We start from the raw sequence: 18,599 nt of genomic DNA, 5'->3' as shown, positions 1-18,599 counted from the left end.
TGCTGGTAGCGTAGGGCCTGAGGAGGGAGTCTACATAGCCAGACAATCCTGCTGTCAGGGTGCCAATGCCCGAGATGATGGGGCGCCCAGGATTTCCAGGTTTATGGATCTTGGGTAGTAGATAGAATATCCCAGGTCGGGGTTCCAGGGGTGTGTCTGTGCGGATTTGATCTTGTGCTTTTTCAGGAAGTTTCTTGAGCAAATGCTGTAGTTGCTTTTGGTAACTCTCAGTGGGATCATAGGGTAATGGCTTGTAGAAACTCGTGTTGGAGAGCTGCCGAGCAGCCTCTTGTTCATATTCCGACCTATTCATGATGACAAGAGCACCTCCTTTGTCAGCCTTTTTGATTATGATGTCAGAGTTGTTTCTGAGGCTGTGGATGGCATTGTGTTCTGCACGGCGGAGGTTATGGGGCAAGTGATGCTGCTTTTCCACAATTTCAGCCCGTGCACGTCGGCGGAAGCACTCTATGTAGAAGTCCAGTCTGCTGTTTCGACCTTCAGGAGGAGTCCACCTAGAATCCCTCTTTCTGTAGTGTTGGTAGGGAGGTCTCTGTGGATTAGTATGTTGTTCAGAGGTATTTTGGAAATATTCCTTGAGTCGGAGACGTCAAAAATAGGATTCTAGGTCACCACAGAACTGTATCATGTTCGTGGGGGTGGAGGGGCAGAAGGAAAGGCCCCGAGATTGTGCCCACATATCTATTCAGGGGACACCATCACAGGGCCTAATAACATCAGCCACACTATCAGAGGCTCGTATACCTGCACATCCACCAATGTGATATATGCCATCATGTGCCAGCAATGCCCCTCTGCCATGTACATTGGTCTCTACGTAAAAGAATAAATGGACACAAATCAGATGTCAAGAATTATAACATTCATAAACCAGTCGGAGAACACTTCAATCTCTCTGGTCACGCAATCACAGACATGAAGGTCGCTATCTTAAAACAAAAAAACTTCAAATCCAGACTCCAGCGAGAAACTGCTGAATTGGAATTCATTTGCAAATTGGATACTATTAATTTAGGCTTAAATAGAGACTGGGAGTGGCTAAGTCATTATGCAAGGTAGCCTATTTCCTCTTGTTTTTTCCTACCCTCCCCCCCCCAGATGTTCTGGTTTAACTTGGATTTAAACTTGGAGAGTGGTCAGTTTGGATGAGCTATTACCAGCAGGAGAGTGAGTTTGTGTGTTTATGGGGGTGGGGGGGATGTGAGAAAACCTGGATTTGTGCTGGAAATGGCCCACCTTAATTATGCACATTGTAGGGAGAATGGTCACTTTGGATGAGCTATTACCAGCAGGATAGTGAGTTTGTGTGTGTGGTTTCTGGGAGGGGGGTGAGGGGGTGAGAGAACCTGAATTTGTGCAGGAAATGGCCCAACTTTATTATCATGCACATTGTGTAAAGAGTTGTCACTTTGGATGGGCTATCACCAGCAGGAGAGTGAATTTGTGTGGGGGGGTGGAGGGTGAGAAAACCTGGATTTGTGCTGGAAATGGCCCACCTGATGATCACTTTAGATAAGCTATTACCAGCTGGACAATGGGTTGGGAGGAGGTATTTTTTCATATTCTCTGTGTATATATAAAGTCTGCTGCAGTTTCCACGGCATGCATCCGATGAAGTGAGCTGTAGCTCACGAAAGCTCATGCTCAAATAAATTGGTTAGTCTCTAAGGTGCCACAAGTACTCCTTTTCTTTTTGCGAATACAGACTAACACGGCTGTTACTCTGAAACATGGTAAGATAGATACAGTGATCCAGGACTAAGTTCCCTCTGAGCTGCGTGGCCATGTGGACGCACAGAAGGCTATCAAAGGCCACATAGGCAAGCAGCCACAGAGGCCTAGACTGGAGAGGCACCTCTTCCCCAGCCCCAGAGCTGCTGCAGTAGGGAGAGGTGCCTCTCCCCTGGCCCCAGGCTGCTGCAGCAAGAGAGTCCTTGGGGGAGTCCTCTCTTCCTGCTGCAGCCCCAGGGCAGCCAGAACTACAAACCCCTCATCCCTGGCCCCACCCCAGAGCTCGCACCCCCAGCCAGAGCCCTCACCCTGTGCACAGCCACCCTCTGCCCCAGCCCTGAGCTGCCTCCCACATTCTGAACCCCTCAGCCCCAACCCCACCACACATCACCTCTAGACTGGTGCACAGAACAAAATTCATTCCGCACATGGATGTAAAAAGTAGAGGGAACAATGGTCCAGGAGTTCACATCTGTTACCCTCTTGGTGAAATCTACTTATAGAGCACACCAGCAATTTGGGGTATTGCCTTGTTTCTCACCATCTGCCCTGAGGTGGGCACTCAGTGCCGTGAGCCGCTCCAGACAGTGTGACAGGGATCATGAGATCAAATAATTTGAGCTTCTGTAAAACAGCTGCATAGAGCCTAATAACTTGAGTTTGATGTAAGTATAGCTTCCAGAAAGGCATCCAGTCTAGACAGGAAGACTTCAAGAGATGCAGAATGCACCATTTCCCTGGTAGTTTGTTCTGATGGTTAATCACCCTCCCTGTTAAAAACCTGGGCCTTATTTCTGATCTGAATTTGTCTGCTTTCAGCTTCTAGCCATCAACTCTTGTTCTGCCTTTCTGCATTAGTTTAAAGAGCATTCTAAGGGAAATCTTGCAATATCTCCAACACCTCTGGGTGGGAGCTGAGGACTTTCCATTGGAGACCCTGGTAGGTAGTTACACAAGGGAAAGGGAGGCAGAGACAGTCAGTGAGAGTATCATTCTCAGCAATCTCCTTCAACATCTGCCCCCTCCATTTAATCCCCTGGTAACCAGGCTCACGTGAGCATTCCCAGAACAGACCTGAGCAGAGAACTCCCGCGTCCTCTTTGTGTCTGCAGTTGTGCTGGCCCCAGCCCCCGGAACGACACGCCCAGAGATCGGATTCATTCCCAGAGCAGTTCACATCGTCCAGCCAGATCTGCCCGGATCCTTGCCCATAATGAGCAGAGACAGTTGCATTGATGGCACGTCCACATCCCAGTTGTTTGCAAACGACATAGGAGTCTGACAGATCCCAGGAATCATCACAGACAGTCCCCCAGCTGCCATTGTAATAAATCTCCACTCTCCCGGCACAACGACCTGCCCCATTCACCAGTCTGATCTGCCGGCTTCCTGCAGGGATAGATCCCAGCTGTTAATATGTATTTTCCTACTGAACAGAAAATGTTTCACATAATCATAGAATATCAGGGTTTGAAGGGACCTCAGGAGGTCATCTAGTCCAACCCCCTGCTCAAAGCAGGACCAATCCCCAACTAAATCATCCCAGCCAGGGCTTTGTCAAGCCTGACCTTAAAAACTTCTAAGGAAGGAGATTTCACCACCTCCCTAGGTAACACATTCCAGTGTTTCACCACCCTCCTAGTGAAAAAGTTTTTCCTAATATCCGACCTAAACCTCCCCCACTGCAACTTGAGGCCATTACTCCTCGTTCTGTCATCTGCTACCACTGAGAACAGTCTAGATCCATCCTCTTTGGAACCCCATTTCAGGTGGCTGAAAGCAGCTATCAAATCCCCCCTCATTCTTCTCTTCCGCATACTAAACAATCTCAGTTTCCTCAGCCTCTCCTCATAAGTCATGTGTTCCAGTCCCTTAATCATTTTTGTTGCCCTCCGCTGGACTCTCTCCAATTTTTCCACATCCTTCTTGTAGTGTGGGGCCCAAAACTGGACACAGTACTCCAGATGAGGCCTCACTAGTGTCAAATAGAGGGGAACGATCACGTCCCTCAATCTGCTGGCAATGCCCCTACTTATACATCCCAAAATGCCATTGGCCATCTTGGCAACAAGGGCACACTGTTGACTCATATCCAGCTTCCAGTCCACTGTTACCCCTAGGTCCTTTTCTGCCAAACTTCTGCCGAGCCATTCGGTCCCTAGTCTCTAGCGGTGCATGGGATTCTTCCATCCTAAGTGCAGGACTCTGCACTTGTCCTTGTTGAACCTCATCAGATTTCTTTTGGCCCAATCCTGTAATTTGTCTAGGGCCTTCTGTATCCTATCCCTACTCTCCAGCGTATCTACCTCTCCTCCCAGTTTAGTGTCATTTTTGTGAGATTTGGAAATGAATCACCTGAGCAAACGACACCGACGTCCGCAGCAATTCCTGCCTGGGCTGTCTCAGACATGGAGTTGTCACAGAGAGTCAGACGAGTCTCATTTCCTGCACACTGGACCCTTCTCAGCCCCACAGGGCCCATTCCTTGCTCAGACTTCGGGGGGTTGTAAGCTTTCTCAGCGACTCCGCACTGGAGCTCCCTGCACACCACGCTGGCATCGTTCATGTCCCACTGGTCATCCAGCACTCTGCCCCACACACCACGGAGGGAAATCTCAACTCTCCCATCACACCGGCTCTCTCCGTTCAGCAGTCTGAGTGATTCAGAGCGACCTGGGCTCAGGAGAGATGGGAAATACACTGAATAACAATCTCTCTTATACACTAGAAATAATGCACATGAAATTGTGGACTATTTCTCAATAAGAAGGTATAAGCCAGTGATCAGAGTGTGTCACAGTGTTAAAGGGAACAACCTCTGTCAGAAGACACTTATTCCTATGAATCCATAAGTGCAAGGTGCTATAAGGATTGTAAAACTCTGAGCTTGACACAAGGGCTTGCCAACAGACTCTCTAAATGAGTGAGCGAGGGAATTCCTGCAGATTACTGATTGGGAAAATAGTCTCTCTGTGTGGTGGTGGAATGGCTGCTGAGGTTTGTAGTCACTTTATCCAGGCTTAAATGCCTGGAAGCCAGTGAACGGTGTCTGCACAAGCACTGAGCAGGTGGGTTGTGAATGATTTAGGCAAGTTTGCCTTGAAGGATTTTGGCCAATGGAAGAGCAGGGTTCACGGTGGTCAGGAACAGGTTATTGTTGGTAAATTCCCTTAGTTCCCTCTGATCTTTGCTCAGTAGGTGGCAACTTTCTTGGTTCACGTGGATCCAGTGCAGGAGCTCCTAGTGTTAGATGGTTCCCGGCACTGGTGGTTCTAACTGGAGCTGTCCCCTGAAGTGTGGTGTCATCTCTGAGTCCAACGTGAGATTCCAGCTGATCATTTCATAGGACAAGAAGCAGGTTGTGTGTGGGGCGGGGAAGGGGACGTTCTCTGTTGGTGAATATTGTGACTCCCTTGGGATGTGAATCTCAGTCTTTGCGTGTGTCTCAGAATCCGAGAGTCCGACATCAGCGTGGTAAGTTAGGAATTACTCCCCGAGTTCAGACCCAGGTGCAGCCAGGAGAGACTGACAATGTTAAAAGACAACAGCAGAGTCAGTGCAGGGCACACCCACTGGCTGTGTCGGGTACAGTATGTACTAGTATGGCAATCTGACGGGTGCAGTGTGTGCGCACTGGGTCCAACCAGCTCAAGGATCTTGGTAGCCAAATAACATTTCAAGGCTAAGAGTGAAATCCTGGCCCCACTGACGGCAATGGTAAAACCTCCATTGACTTCAGCGGAGCCAGGAGTTCACCCTAAGACTGGACCAGGAGACTGCCTGCATGCAGCTAGTGTAGTGCAGGGGTGTAGCCATGCGTGGGCTGTGGCCCACCCAGTGATCATCCAGGCCCACCCAAATCAGGGCCGGAGCCCCCCGAATCCACAGGCTGGGACTCCCACCCCCAGCTCGGTGTCCATCAGTCTGGCTGCATCTTTCTCCTGCCCGCGCCATGCGCTGCTTCCCTGGTCTCTGACCCCAGCACTAGCCCTGCAGGGGGTGTGCCCTGTGAGGGCAGGTCTGGGTGGGGCTAGTGCAGGGGCCAGAGACCGGGGCAGCAGCTCCCGGCACCGGCAGGAAAGGGACGTGGCTGGGCTGACGGACACTGAGCCAGGGTCGGGAAGGGTGAGCAGAGCTTGAGCCCTAGTGGGACCCCACTTTGCCCAAAAGGCACGCCTAGGTGACCAGATGTCCCGATTTTATAGGGACAGTCCTGATATTTGGGTCTTTTTCTTATATAGGCGCCTATTACCTCCCACCACTTGTCCAGTTTTTCACATTTCCTATCTGGTTACCTGTGTGCCCTGGGCAGCCTCAGATTTTGGTGCCTGCTGAGTGGTAAGGGCTGGCTGGAAGGGGTGGAGGGAGGAGAGCCCCCCTCCCTCCTGTCCCCTTCCCAGGGCACCGGATTCCTCCTGCACCCCAACCTCTGCTCCTCCAGTCACTGCCCACCCCCGAAAGGTGGGGCCCACCCAAGTTTCCTGTCCTAGGTATGCCACTAGTGTAGTGTGAGGGCAGAGAGTAGATCTGGGGCTTTCCGATCACGGCAGATGGAGCTCGTATAGAAGGCACCAGGTGTTCTTCCTTAGAAGGGATTCTCCTTCCAGCAACTGTAGGAAAAAATCAGCATCTTCATGTGCTGAGGAGTTCCCTATGAGAACCAGGGTCTGGGCTGGGTAGCTAGTTAGGAGAGGCAGGGCAGGGCTGCAGGCAATTCAGTTAGGAATGTCCGTAGCAGCCTCTGTGAGAAGCATGAGAACTGCGAGGTTTTTTGCCTCCAGGGTACAAAGGTATCAGTTGTAAAGAGGAGAGTAGACGTCTGTTGAGAGTTCTGGGCAGGGCCACATAGGCTTAGTCATGGTGTGTAATGGCACCAGTGGGATCTGGGATCTGTGGGGGGCAGTCCTGGAAGCTACGTGTCCATTATTAGGAAGAAGGTTGAAATCCAGGGCTTCTGCAGTAGCTTTCTATCTATCGAAGGACCCCAGTTCCAGCCAGGCAAGAAGCCCTGTGGAGACTCTGTACATGGATCTGAAGATGGGGCAGAGAGGGGAGCTGAAACTTCACTAAGCAGGAAGGGTCCCTGTGGTGAGGGGAGAAGCAGATGATCACAATGGCCTTTTTGGGTCTTAAAACTCTATGGATCTATACACCCATAAGACGGTCTCCATTTAGCCACAAGAGAACCAGCTTGGCTGGCCATTAAAATTAATTTTCTAGTCAATTATTTTCTTGCAGGGCCATGGCCACTTTCAGTGCCCAGGATGGATAAATTGGGGTTGTGCAGCATCAGGCTGTTGCTTGTATGATCCCTGCCTCATTCACTTTAGAAACTGGAAGGCCTGTGGAGAACGAGCAGGGGAGCGCAGGAAGAACTAGGATGCTCTTGTTAAGAGCTGTGACCGTCATTCAGTACAGCTCAGTTCTGTTCCTGCCTCTGCTGCAGATTTCACAGGTGATGCTGAGCAGGTCTCTGAAGCCAGTTTTTATGGGGTCTGATTTGCAGAAGTACTGAGTATTCACAACTGCTGCTCGGGTCAAGACAAGATGTGGCTGCTCCGTTCTTCTGCAGTCAGGCAGCATGGTCGGGTGGAATGAGCACAGGGCTGCGAGTCAAAACACTGAATTTTATCCTGTCTCCGCTGATGACTCACTGGGTGGCCTTGGGCAAGTCACTTGGCTTTTCTCTCTCCATTTCACCGTCTGTAAAATGGAGCTGTGACATTGCACTCTATAGGATTTTGTGAAAGTATGCTGATGAGTGTGAATATAATGTAACTGAAATATGCTTTGTGCAAAAGGTCTTTTGTAAGGTATAATTGCAAAGTTTATAATCTACTGAGTGTGGTCATCCTATTTGTATAAATGTATCACTCGTGTATCTGAAACTAGAAATTTGAAATATAATTCTGAGGTCCTATTGTAGTTATGCACAGTGTGGGCCATTCATGGTGGTTTGGAATCTTAATGGCTCCCATTAACCAGGAGAATCGACTGTAGATGGCTCTGTTTTACTTCTAAATCTTCCTGTATACTGGCAAGCAGGTAATGAAGTCTTACAGTGACGTGTGATCTTGGCACCTGAACTCGAATCCATCTTTAACCTGGTGCTTTTCCATTGAAAAGGAGGGGTGGGAACCCAGAGAGGAACAAAGGATTCCCGCCTTATGCAAAAGATATATAAGTGGGTGGAAGAGAACAAACTGGGCAGCCATCATGAGAAATCCCCTCACTATCACCTGAGCTGGAACAAGGGCTGTACCAGGGAAAGGATTGTACCTATGCTAGGTAGGCATCCAGTCTGTGAAAGAAACTTATTGAAACATCTCTGAAGGTGAGATTTTATCTGTATTAGGCTTAGCTTTGCATGTTTTATTTTATTTTACTTGGTAATTCACTTTGTTCTGTCTGTTATTACTTAGAACCACTTAAATCCTACTTTCTGTATTTAATAAAATCACTTTTTACTAATTAATTAACCCAGAGTATGTATTAATACCGGGGGGGGGGGGGGGGGAGAACAGCTGTGCATCTCTCTCGCTGAGTGTTATAGAGGGCAGACAATAAGCTTTATTGAGGGTAAAACGGATTTATTTGGGGTTTGGACCCCATTGGGGGTTGGGCATCTGAGTGTTAAAGACAAGAACACTTCTAAAATTGCTTTCAGTTAAGTCTGCAGCTTTGGGGCACGTGCTTCAGACCCTGGGTCTGTGCTGGAGGAGACTGGCATGTCTGGCTCAGCTAGACATGGTGCTGGAGTCCTAAGCTGGCAGGGAAAGCAGGGCAGAAGTAGTCTTGGCACATCACGTGGCAGCCCCCAAGGGGTTTCCGTGATCCAACCTGTCACAGGAGATAATAATAATACTTACCCCCCTACTTCCCTGGAGTTTGGTGAGGCTTTATTAATGTCTGGAGCGTACTTTGAACACATAAAGCGCTGCAGAAATGGTGAGTACTCTCGAGAATCAGGCCTGGAGGGTCTCAGGTTGCTGCCCAATCACCCCAAATAAGTAGCAAGTTGGGAATTTTGGCTTTAATCGTTGTAAGTACAATTTTCAAAAGCAGCTAAATGATGTAGGAGCTTAAGTGCCATTTTCAGAAGTGACTTAGGTAGCAAGAGGGAGAAGTCTGTATGGTTCTTGGGCTCCTATGTTACTAGAGAAAATAGGATTTAAGTCTCCAAGTCACTTAGGCCTTTTGAAAATGTTATTCTTGGGCTTCTAAGTGCCTAAGTCACTTTTGAAATGGACCTCATAAGAGTCTGCTATCTCCTGGGGTGTTATGAAGACAAATTCATTAATGTTTGTGGTGCATTCTCACACTACTGTAACGAGCACAATAGAAAAGCCAATGAAGAAATGAATAATTCTGTATTCAGTGCAGCGTTTGTACGGTCTGTAGAGTGAATAAGGCCCTGGGTCACAGCTTGAATGAGGAGGATAAAAAGAAATATTCTACAGCTCCTCCATCCCCTGAGCACCATCTTCCCTGTGCACTGAAGGAGGCAGGAGCTGGGGGTAGGTGAGATTAATAGGATACGTTCATGCGATTAGACTGTATCATAATGTATATGCAGAAGGGAGGGTGAGGGACTGAATTAACATGATATAGATAACTTTAATTCTGGTATTTTCTAATTCTTGTGCCTTTGGCTTTGACTAAATGAACTAAATAATGCTGTTTATTTTTTTATTTATTTATTTTTATAAAAGCTAAATATTAGAGCAGATCAACAACCCAAAATTTTTCCTGTGAAGTATTTTGAATGCAGTATTTCAATTTTTAAACAGATCTGAGATACTGGGATGTGGAAATGGAATGAAAATTTTTGTTTAGACTCTCACTAATATATTGATTCATTTCAACTTCTGGAAAATGAAACATTCAATTTTCCATTCCAGTTTTTGGATGTACAGGTTTGCCACTTCCTCCCCCTTTCTATTTTTTCACACAATCAGAGTAATAGGATTTGAAGAGACCTCAGGAGGTCCTCTAGTCCAATCCCCTGCTCATCTTTTCTTCCACTTTAAAAAGTTAGAAAAAGGTAAAAATGTGTAAGAAAGTAAGAAAGCAGGGGAAAAAAATCTTTGGAGTTTTTTCAATTGGAAAGGTGTGAAAAAAGTAAAAAAAAAACTCAGTGAGTGAAAGCACTACTTTCTCTGTTCTGTGCTACCAGAAATACCCCCAGGAACTCACGTGAGAGAAAGGAAATGCTGATTTTGAGCAGTTTATAATTCAGCCAAACCTGGAAGGAATCTCACTGCAGGAGGAGAAGGCACCTCCCTGGCCCCAGCACTGACCCCTTCCCAAATTGCAAAGGCTCCAGCCATCAAGGAAGGTGCAAGAGCTTCTCAAGAAGGTGCTGAGAATATTTTATCATAGAAAGTGTGAAGCAAGCTCTATATTGGGAGTCACTACCAGCTTCCCCTCTAATTACTATTGGAGAAGGCTGGGGACAGTGAATCGGTGACATTGATGTAACCCAAAGGACAAAGTGCTGTCCCTGCTCCGCTGCCCCGCGTCAGGACAGAGTTGCTGATGTTTTTACTGGAGAATCCAAGGCTTTCCCCAGTCACAATTGTTCTTTTGTGATGATATTATTGACTTAAATGTTATCTTTAATACATTTACTGTTATTTTCTGTGCTTTAGGATCTAGCTCCCCCTCCCCTTGCTGTGTCCTGAGGTTCCCCTACTCTGGGGCAGCATCACACACTGAGGGGCAGGTGTCCTTAATCCAGCATCTCTCTTGCACTTACCTGAGCAAATCACACTGGCATCATTGTCGTGTGAGCACTGAGAGGCCCCCAGGGCAGTAACAGGGCAATGGCCCAAATGGGTTTCAGTCCCTTTGCAGTGAAATGTGTCTGTCCAGACAGAGCCAGTTCCCTTCCCAAAATACCCTTCTCCTGGGGCTGATACAGCGAATCCGCAGTCCAGCTGACGACAGAGAACGTTGGCGTCTGATAAATCCCAGCGTGAGTCACAGAGGGTTCCCCAGGCACCAAGAACCTGGATCTCCACCCTCCCTGAGCAGGCTGTGCTGCCGTTCACCAGCCGGAACCCTGTGAGCCCAGGGGAGAAGGGAGAAGGGGTTTAGAGAGGGAGCATTTAAGATATTTTATATTAAATAATAAAGAAAAGGAAAGTTGGGGGGATTGAACCCATTCCCATTATATTGAGTTGTTTAGGTTTTACTGGAAGCTGATAGCAGCTTTGTTATCCCAGCTCCCTACAGAGTGAGATCATATTTTTGCTGCACCTGACTCTCGAATACACATCACTGGGATTTTAGAGACATTGTGCCAAATTCTTACGTGAGCATATGACACTTGCATCATTTGCATGTGAGCACGTCTGACTCCCGTGTGATATCCTGGGACAGTACACGAGGTGTGACTCATTCCCTACACACTGGAATTCCTCAGTCCAGATTGGTCCATGTCCTTCTCGGAAATGAGCTCCTCCTGGGATAGATAGAGCTGTTCCACACTCTAGTCCATTACAGATAACACTGGCAGCTTTGAGATCAAAGTGTGCATCACAGATTGTAGCCCAAGTGTCTCCATGTCTTACTTCCACACGTCCTGAGCAGGCACTGTCCTCTCCAACCAGCTGGAGCTCAATGTGTCCTAGAAAGCCAATGAAGGATGAAAATTACAAAGGAGCCTTAGGGAATTCGTTGTTCCACTGCCTTAGAACTTTGGCCAAAAACCCATCCTGGTGCAGTGGGACAGTGCAGGCAGCAATTAGACATTTTTTAAAAAAACAATGAACAACAAATGGAGAGAAGGGAGTTCGATAGCAATCGATATACATTGGAAGTTCTGAGATGTAGAAAATTGATAAGGGAAGCTACAGCTAACAGGGAATGCTCCACAGTTGGCAGGGCTAGGAACAATAATGACCATTGTTTTCATTATATTAGGAGTAAAGACAAACAAAACAAACAAACCCTAACAAAGGTGTAGCCCATTACAAATGGAAATGGTAAAATAGTTTATAATGATGCAAATAAGGCAGAAGTGTTCAATAAACATTTCTGGTTTTGGATAAAAGCAGGATGTGTATTCATACTATGTGAAGAGGGTGAACCACTCTGCAGTCTGTTGGTAACTAGGGAGGATGTTAAACAGTACCTAGTAGGGATAAACTTATTTAAAAACCAGCAGGCCTGAATAGCTTATAAAATCTTTGAATAAATAGAAATGTGGGACTGGAAGGAACCTCACGAAGTCATCTAGTCCATCCCCCCACACCAAGAGAGGTTTAAGCATACCTACTCCATCCCTGATAGATGTTTGTGTAACTTGTTCTTCAAAGTCACCAATGACGTGTGTGACGGGTATGGTCACAGAGACCCTCGTGGGACTGTCACCTCATATTCTGAAATTACCTCTGAGCCCATTTTCCCTGCCAGACTGGGACTCCAGAACGCTGCCTTGTTGAGCCAGACATGCTAGCCTGCTGCAACACACACCCAGATCTGGTCCACACCCCAAAAGCTGCAGACTTCAACCAAAAACTGCTCAGCAGGTCACCTTTCTCCAGCACCCAGACACGCAGTTCCCAATGGGATCCAAATAAATCCCTTTTACTCTGTATAAAGCCTATACAGGGTAAACTCATAAATTGTCCGCCTTCTATAACACTGATAGAGAGATATGCACAGCTGCTTGCTCCCCCAGGTATTAATCACTTACTCTGGGTTTATGAATAAACAAAAGTGATTTTATTAAGAATAAAAGTAGGATTTAAGTGGTTTCAAGTAATAACAGACAGAACAAAGTAAGTCATCCAGCAAAATAAATCAAAAACGCGCAAGTCTAAGCCTAATACATTAAGAAACTGATTACAGGTAAAATCTCACCCTCAGAGATGTTCCAATAAGCTTCTTTCCCAGACTAGACTCCTTTCTAGTCTGGGCCCAATCCTGCCCTCGGTACAGTCCTTATTAGTTCCACCAGACATCTGAGGTGGAAAACAGGGGCTCTCTCATAACTGGCACCCCCGTCTGTCCTGCTCCACCCCTTTTTATAGCTTTGGAACAAGGTGGGAATCTTTTGTCCCTGCCCCTCCTTCTAAATGGAAAAATACCAGATTTAAGATGGATGTCCTGTGAGACCTCATTGTTGATTACCCACAGGCTGGCCCACAAGTAGGAAGGCTTGCAGGTAAATAAACCATCTACAACCAATTGTCCTAGTCAATGGGAGCCATCAAGATTCTAAACCACCATTAATGGCCCACGCTTTGCATAATTACAATTGGACCTCAGAGTTATGCTTCATATTTCTAGCTTCAGATACAACAGTGATACATATATACAAATAGGAGGAATATATTCAGTAGGTTATAACTTTTGTTATGAGACCTTACATGAGACCTTTTGCATAAAGCATATTCCAGTTACATCATATTCACACTCATAAGCATATTTCCATAAAACATATGGAGTGCAACGTCACAACGGGGATTCCACAACCTCCCTTGGTACCTTGTTCCAGTACTTAACTATCCTTATCATGAGAAAGCTTTTCCTAATATCTGACCTGACTCTCCCTTGCTTCAATTTAAATGGATTATTTCTTGTCCTACCTACCCATCGTAGAAAGAGAGCCTCAAACTGGACACACTGCTCCAGCTGAGGCCTCACTAGTGCTGAGTACAGCAGGACAATTATCTCACCTGTCTTACACATGATGATTCTGTTAATAAAATCGAGAATGACATTTCCTGTTTTCAAAACAGCATCACCCATTTCAGTCTGTGATCCAACATAACCCCAGAACATTTTCTGCAGTACTGCTGCCTAGGCAGTTATTCCCCATTTTGGATTTTTTGCATTTGATTGTTCCTTCCTAAGTCTAGTACTTTGTACTTGTCTTTACTGAATTTTAATTTACTGATTTGAAACCAATTCTGCAATGTATCAAGGTCATTATGAATTCTAATACTCTCACCAAAGAGCTTGTGACCCCTCCCAGGTTTGTGTCATTCACACATTTTATGAGTTTATTCTCTACTCCATCATCCAAACCATAACAATACAGAGCTCTCCCATGGGCCAGCTGGTGTCCCAATAGCCAGCTGGCCTGGGAGTCTCAAAGCTCTGGGGTCCCCAGTCTGGGGCAGTAATAACAGCCAGAACAAAGTAGGTCACAAAGCAAAACAAAACAAAACACACAAGTCTAAGCCTAATACATTAAGAAACTGATTACAGGTAATATCTCACCCTCAAAGATGTTCCAATAAGCTTCTTTCACAGACTAGACTCCTTCCTAGTCTGGGCCCAATCCTTTCCCCTAGTACAGTCCTTGTTAGAGCCAGTAGACATCTCAGGTGGTAAGCAGGGGTTTTCTCATGACTGGCCACCTTCTTTTTCCTGCTTCACCCCCTTTTATAGCTTTGGCAAAAGGCGGGAATCTTTTGCCTATTTGGATCCCCACCCCTGCTTCTAAATGGAAAAGTACCAGATTTAAGATGGATTTCATTATCAGGTGACATGGTCATATGTCACTGTAAGACCCCTAGTCTCCATGCCCCATGGGCTGGCCCACACTTACAGAGGAAGGTTTCAAGTAACTAAGGCCATTTACAACTGACTGTTTCTGGAGCACCCTTAATGGCCACCACTTAATATGTTTACATCAGTGATACAAGTTTATATCTTATTCTCCTAACTCCAGATATAGAAATAATACATGCAAACAAATAGGATGAACACACTTAGTAGATTACAAGCTTTCTAATAAAAAGAAAAGGGGTACTTGTGGCACCATGGAGACTAACAAATTTATTAGAGCATAAGCTTTCGTGAGCTACAGCTCACTTCATCGGATGCATACAGTGGAAAATATAGTGGGGAGATTTTATATACACAGAGAACATGAAACAATGGGTGTTACCATATAGACTGTAACAAGAGTGATCAGGAAAGGTGAGCTATCACCAGCAGGAGAGCAGGGGGAGGGAAACCTTTTGTAGTAATAATCAAGGTGGGCCATTTCCCACTTTACAAGAACGGTATGAGGGGATATAAACAAGGGGAAATAGTTTTACTTTGTGTAATGACACATCCACTCCCAGTCTTTATTCAAGCCGAAGTGAATTGTATCCAGTTTGCAAATTAATTCCAATTCAGCAGTCTCTCATTGGAGTCTGTTTATGAAGTTTTTTTGTTGAAGAATTGCCACTTTTAGGTCTCTAATCGAGTGACCAAAGAGATTGAAGTGTTCTCTGACTGGTTTTTGAATGTTATAATTCTTGACGTCTGATTTGTGTCCATTTATTCTTTTACATAGAGACTGTGCAGTTTGGCCAATGTACAGGGCAGAGGGGCATTGCTGGCACATGATGGCACACATCACATTGGTAGATGCGCAGGTGAACGAGCCTCTGATAGTGTGGCTGATGTAATTAGGCCCTGTGATGGTGTCCCCTGAATAGATATGTGGACACAGTAGGCAACGGGCTTTGTTGCAAGGATAGGTTCTTGGGTTAGTACATTGGCCATGTACTAATAAATTTGTTAGTCTCTAAGGTGTGACAAGTACTTCTTTTCTTTTTATGGATATAGACTAACATGGCTGCTACTCTGAAAGCTTTCTAATGACACCATACAAGGGGTACCTCACATAAAGCATATTCCAGTTATGTCATATTCATAAACATATTTCCATAAAGCATATGGAGTGCAACATCACACCAGGGACATGATTTTACCTCTGTATACAGTATGGTGAGACTGATACTGCATCCAGTGTGTTGTCCACATTTTAAGAAGGATGTTTAAAAAAAATGGAAAGGGTGCAGAGAAGAGCCACAAAGATTATTTGAGGGCTTGAAAATGTGCCTTGCAGTGAGAGATTCCAGGAGCTCCGTCTGTTTAGTTTTTTAAAAAGAAGACCAAGAGGTGACATGATTATACTGTATAAGTACTTTAGTGTAGAAGAACTTGCGCAAGGACAAAACACTGGTATGTAGAGCCCTCCTTATTCTAGTGGAGAAAGGCAAAACAAGAACAAATGGCTGGAAGTTAAAGCCAGATAAATTCATATTAGAAGTAAGCCATACATTTTCAATAGTGAGGACAATTAACCATTGGAACAAACTAAAAAGGGAAGCAGAAGATTTCATCTAAATACTTCAGGAGGTTAATAGACTGGATGCCTTTCTGGCAGATGTACTTTAGCCAAACAAAAATTATTGGGTTCAGTTCAGGAGTAACTGGATTAAATTTTGTAGCCTGTTACGCAGGAGGCCAGACTATATGATCTAATGCTTCCTTCTGCCCTTAAAAATCTATAAAGCTATGTATCTAAAAGGAAGTCAAGCACTCAAACATTCAGAATGCCAGACTCGTGCTGTCCTCTGTAACCTTAATTAGTCCCTTTTGTATTTGCATTGTGATACAGTCTTTAATCACACGATCAAATGCTATTTTTTCCACAGGACCCCGCCTCATCAGTGCACAGGACACATGGTGCTGACTGAATGGATGGATGGACGGTCAATAGTTCTTTTTATACTCATTGTTCAATGAGTGGCCCCAGCCCTTATGTACTGCACATCATCCAAACTGAACTCCTGAAACAGAATTGTTAATTTCCTCATGGGCTTTTCTATGGCACTCATTTCTATAGTAGCTGAGTGCTTCACAAACATTAAAAAGAAAACGAGTACTTGTGGCACCTTAGAGACTAACCAATTTATTTGAGCATAAGCTTTTGTGAGCTGCAGCTGTAGCTCACGAAAGCTTATGCTCAAATAAATTGGTTAGTCTCTAAGGTGCCACAAGTACTCGTTTTCTTTTTGCGAATACAGACTAACACGACTGTTATTCTGAAACAAACATTAAAGAATTTCTCTTTACAACACCCCGGGAGGCAGGGAAGTGTTGTTATCTCCATTTTACATACGGGGAACTGAAGTCTCGGGAGCAAAATCAGGACCTGTACATGGCCTTAATCAATTTGACAAAGGCCTTCAACTCTGTCAATTGCGAAGCGCTGTGGAAGGTGCTGGCCAGATTTGGCTGCCCTCCAAAATTTATTAAGGGCCGAAGGCTTCTTCATGATGAGATGACTGCCACCGTTCTCTGTAATGGCCTGGAGATGGATCCTTTCAGCATCAAAACTGGGGTTCAGCAAGGATGTGTTATTGCCACAACCCTGTTCTCCATGTATTTAGCAGTCATTTTGGTCCTTGTTAAAGACCGCCTCCCCACTAGAGTTGGCATTCAATACAGAATGGATGGGTGGCTTATTAATCTTTGATGTTTCCGCTCAAAGTCTAAAGTCCTCAGGACATCCATTGCTCATCTTCAGTACGCTGATGACTGTGTCATCATCACGCACACTGAGAATGACCTTCAGTCCACATTGGATTTTTTTGCACACACTTACCGAAGCCTATGACTCTTACTCACTATCAAGAAAACTAAAGTTCCCCATCAGTTGTCTTCAGGCCTTGCAAATGACCAACCACAAGTCACCATCGACGGACAGACTTTGGAGAGAGTTGAAGACCTCTATTACCTCGGTAGCCAACTTTCTCAAAATTCAAAAACTGACAGTGAGATCCAGCACAGGATCCATTGCACAAGTGCTTCCTTTGGGAAACTGTTCTGGTGCGTTTTCACAGACCATAACCTACAGAAGGCCACCAAGATACAGGTCTATAAGACAATTGTTATTCCTACACTCCTTTATAGATTCAAAACCTGGGTGACTTATCGAAAGCACCTCAAGAGTCTGGAGTGGTACCACCACCAATGCCTCCAGAAGATCCTTTGCATCAAGTGGAAAGATCGCTGGACTAACACCAGCATCCTCATTGAAGGTAATGTCACCAGCACTGAAGCAATGATCCTCACTCACCAACTCTGCTGGGCTGGACATTGTGTGCGGATGCCAGACTCTCACCTCCCAAAACAAGCCCTCTACTCTCTGCTCACCCATGGTCAGAGATCCCATGGTAGTCAGAGGAAACCCTACAAAGATACACTGAAAGCGTATCTCAGGAAAACTCATGTGGACATCACAAGCTGGGAGGAGCAAGCAACCAACTGATCACAATGATGCTTCATTCTCCACCAGGCAGTGGCCCGCTTCGAGAAGTGCATTGCCCCTGAAGTTGAAAAGAGAGAATGAAAGCAAGAAAAAGAACTCTCTCACAGCAGGCAGCTGACCTGTCAGCAAATGTCTGTACCTACTGCGGGCAGATCTATGGTTCCAGCATCGGACCCCTGAGTCGTTGCAGGGCCCAGATGTAAATCTGTGTCAGACATCATCCTCGAATGGAGGGATCGCCGATGATGGCGATGCTGCTGCTGCAACAAAGGGAGCTGTGGGCTTCCATACTACAGCCTCTGTCACTGTGCATCCCTGATTCACTCCCTAGGCACCATCCAGCCCGTGCACTGATGGAGGAAGGGACCTTGCCAGAGGAGAATGTTGTGGCGACGTTTGGTATGCATCCAACCAGAAATGAAAACTGAAAGCTGGACGAGAAGGGGTTGAGAGAGACAAGGTGGGTGAGGTAATATCTTTTATTGTACCCTCTCCTGTTGGTGAAAGAGACAAGCTTCTGAGCTTACACACAGCTCTTCTCTGTCAGATCAAAAGTTTGTCTCTCTCCAACAGAAGTGGGTCCAATAAAAGATATTACCTCACCCACCTTGTCTCTCAAATATCCTGGGACTAACACGGCTACAGCAACGCTACATATAAGAAGACGACTGTCACTTTTTGGAAAGTTTTTGAGTATTCAGTCAGGACAGCATCTCTCAAAAATTGCTTGGTGCAGAATCACGCTTACCACATGTGTTTGTTCTCAGTGATATCT

At 45.8% G+C, this 18,599-nt stretch overlaps 1 protein-coding gene across 1 annotated transcript in view; it reads right to left on the bottom strand.

Annotated features, from left to right (window-relative positions):
- The window catches only part of LOC140898865 (antigen WC1.1), a 60,762-nt gene that overhangs the window by 15,778 nt on the left and 26,385 nt on the right, over positions 1-18,599 (bottom strand). Inside the window, exons 3-6 of the mRNA XM_073313395.1 lie at positions 11,069-11,383; positions 10,511-10,825; positions 4,108-4,425; positions 2,827-3,141 (exon numbers count right to left, since the gene is read on the bottom strand). Coding sequence (XP_073169496.1) covers positions 2,827-3,141; positions 4,108-4,425; positions 10,511-10,825; positions 11,069-11,383 — 1,263 coding nt within the window. The remainder of the gene's footprint in view (positions 1-2,826; positions 3,142-4,107; positions 4,426-10,510; positions 10,826-11,068; positions 11,384-18,599) is intronic.

The sequence above is a fragment of the Lepidochelys kempii genome, chromosome 1 (genome assembly GCF_965140285.1).
Source record: "Lepidochelys kempii isolate rLepKem1 chromosome 1, rLepKem1.hap1, whole genome shotgun sequence".
Classification (NCBI taxonomy): Eukaryota; Metazoa; Chordata; order Testudines; family Cheloniidae; genus Lepidochelys; species Lepidochelys kempii.
This window is presented reverse-complemented; position numbering and strand designations above follow the sequence as displayed.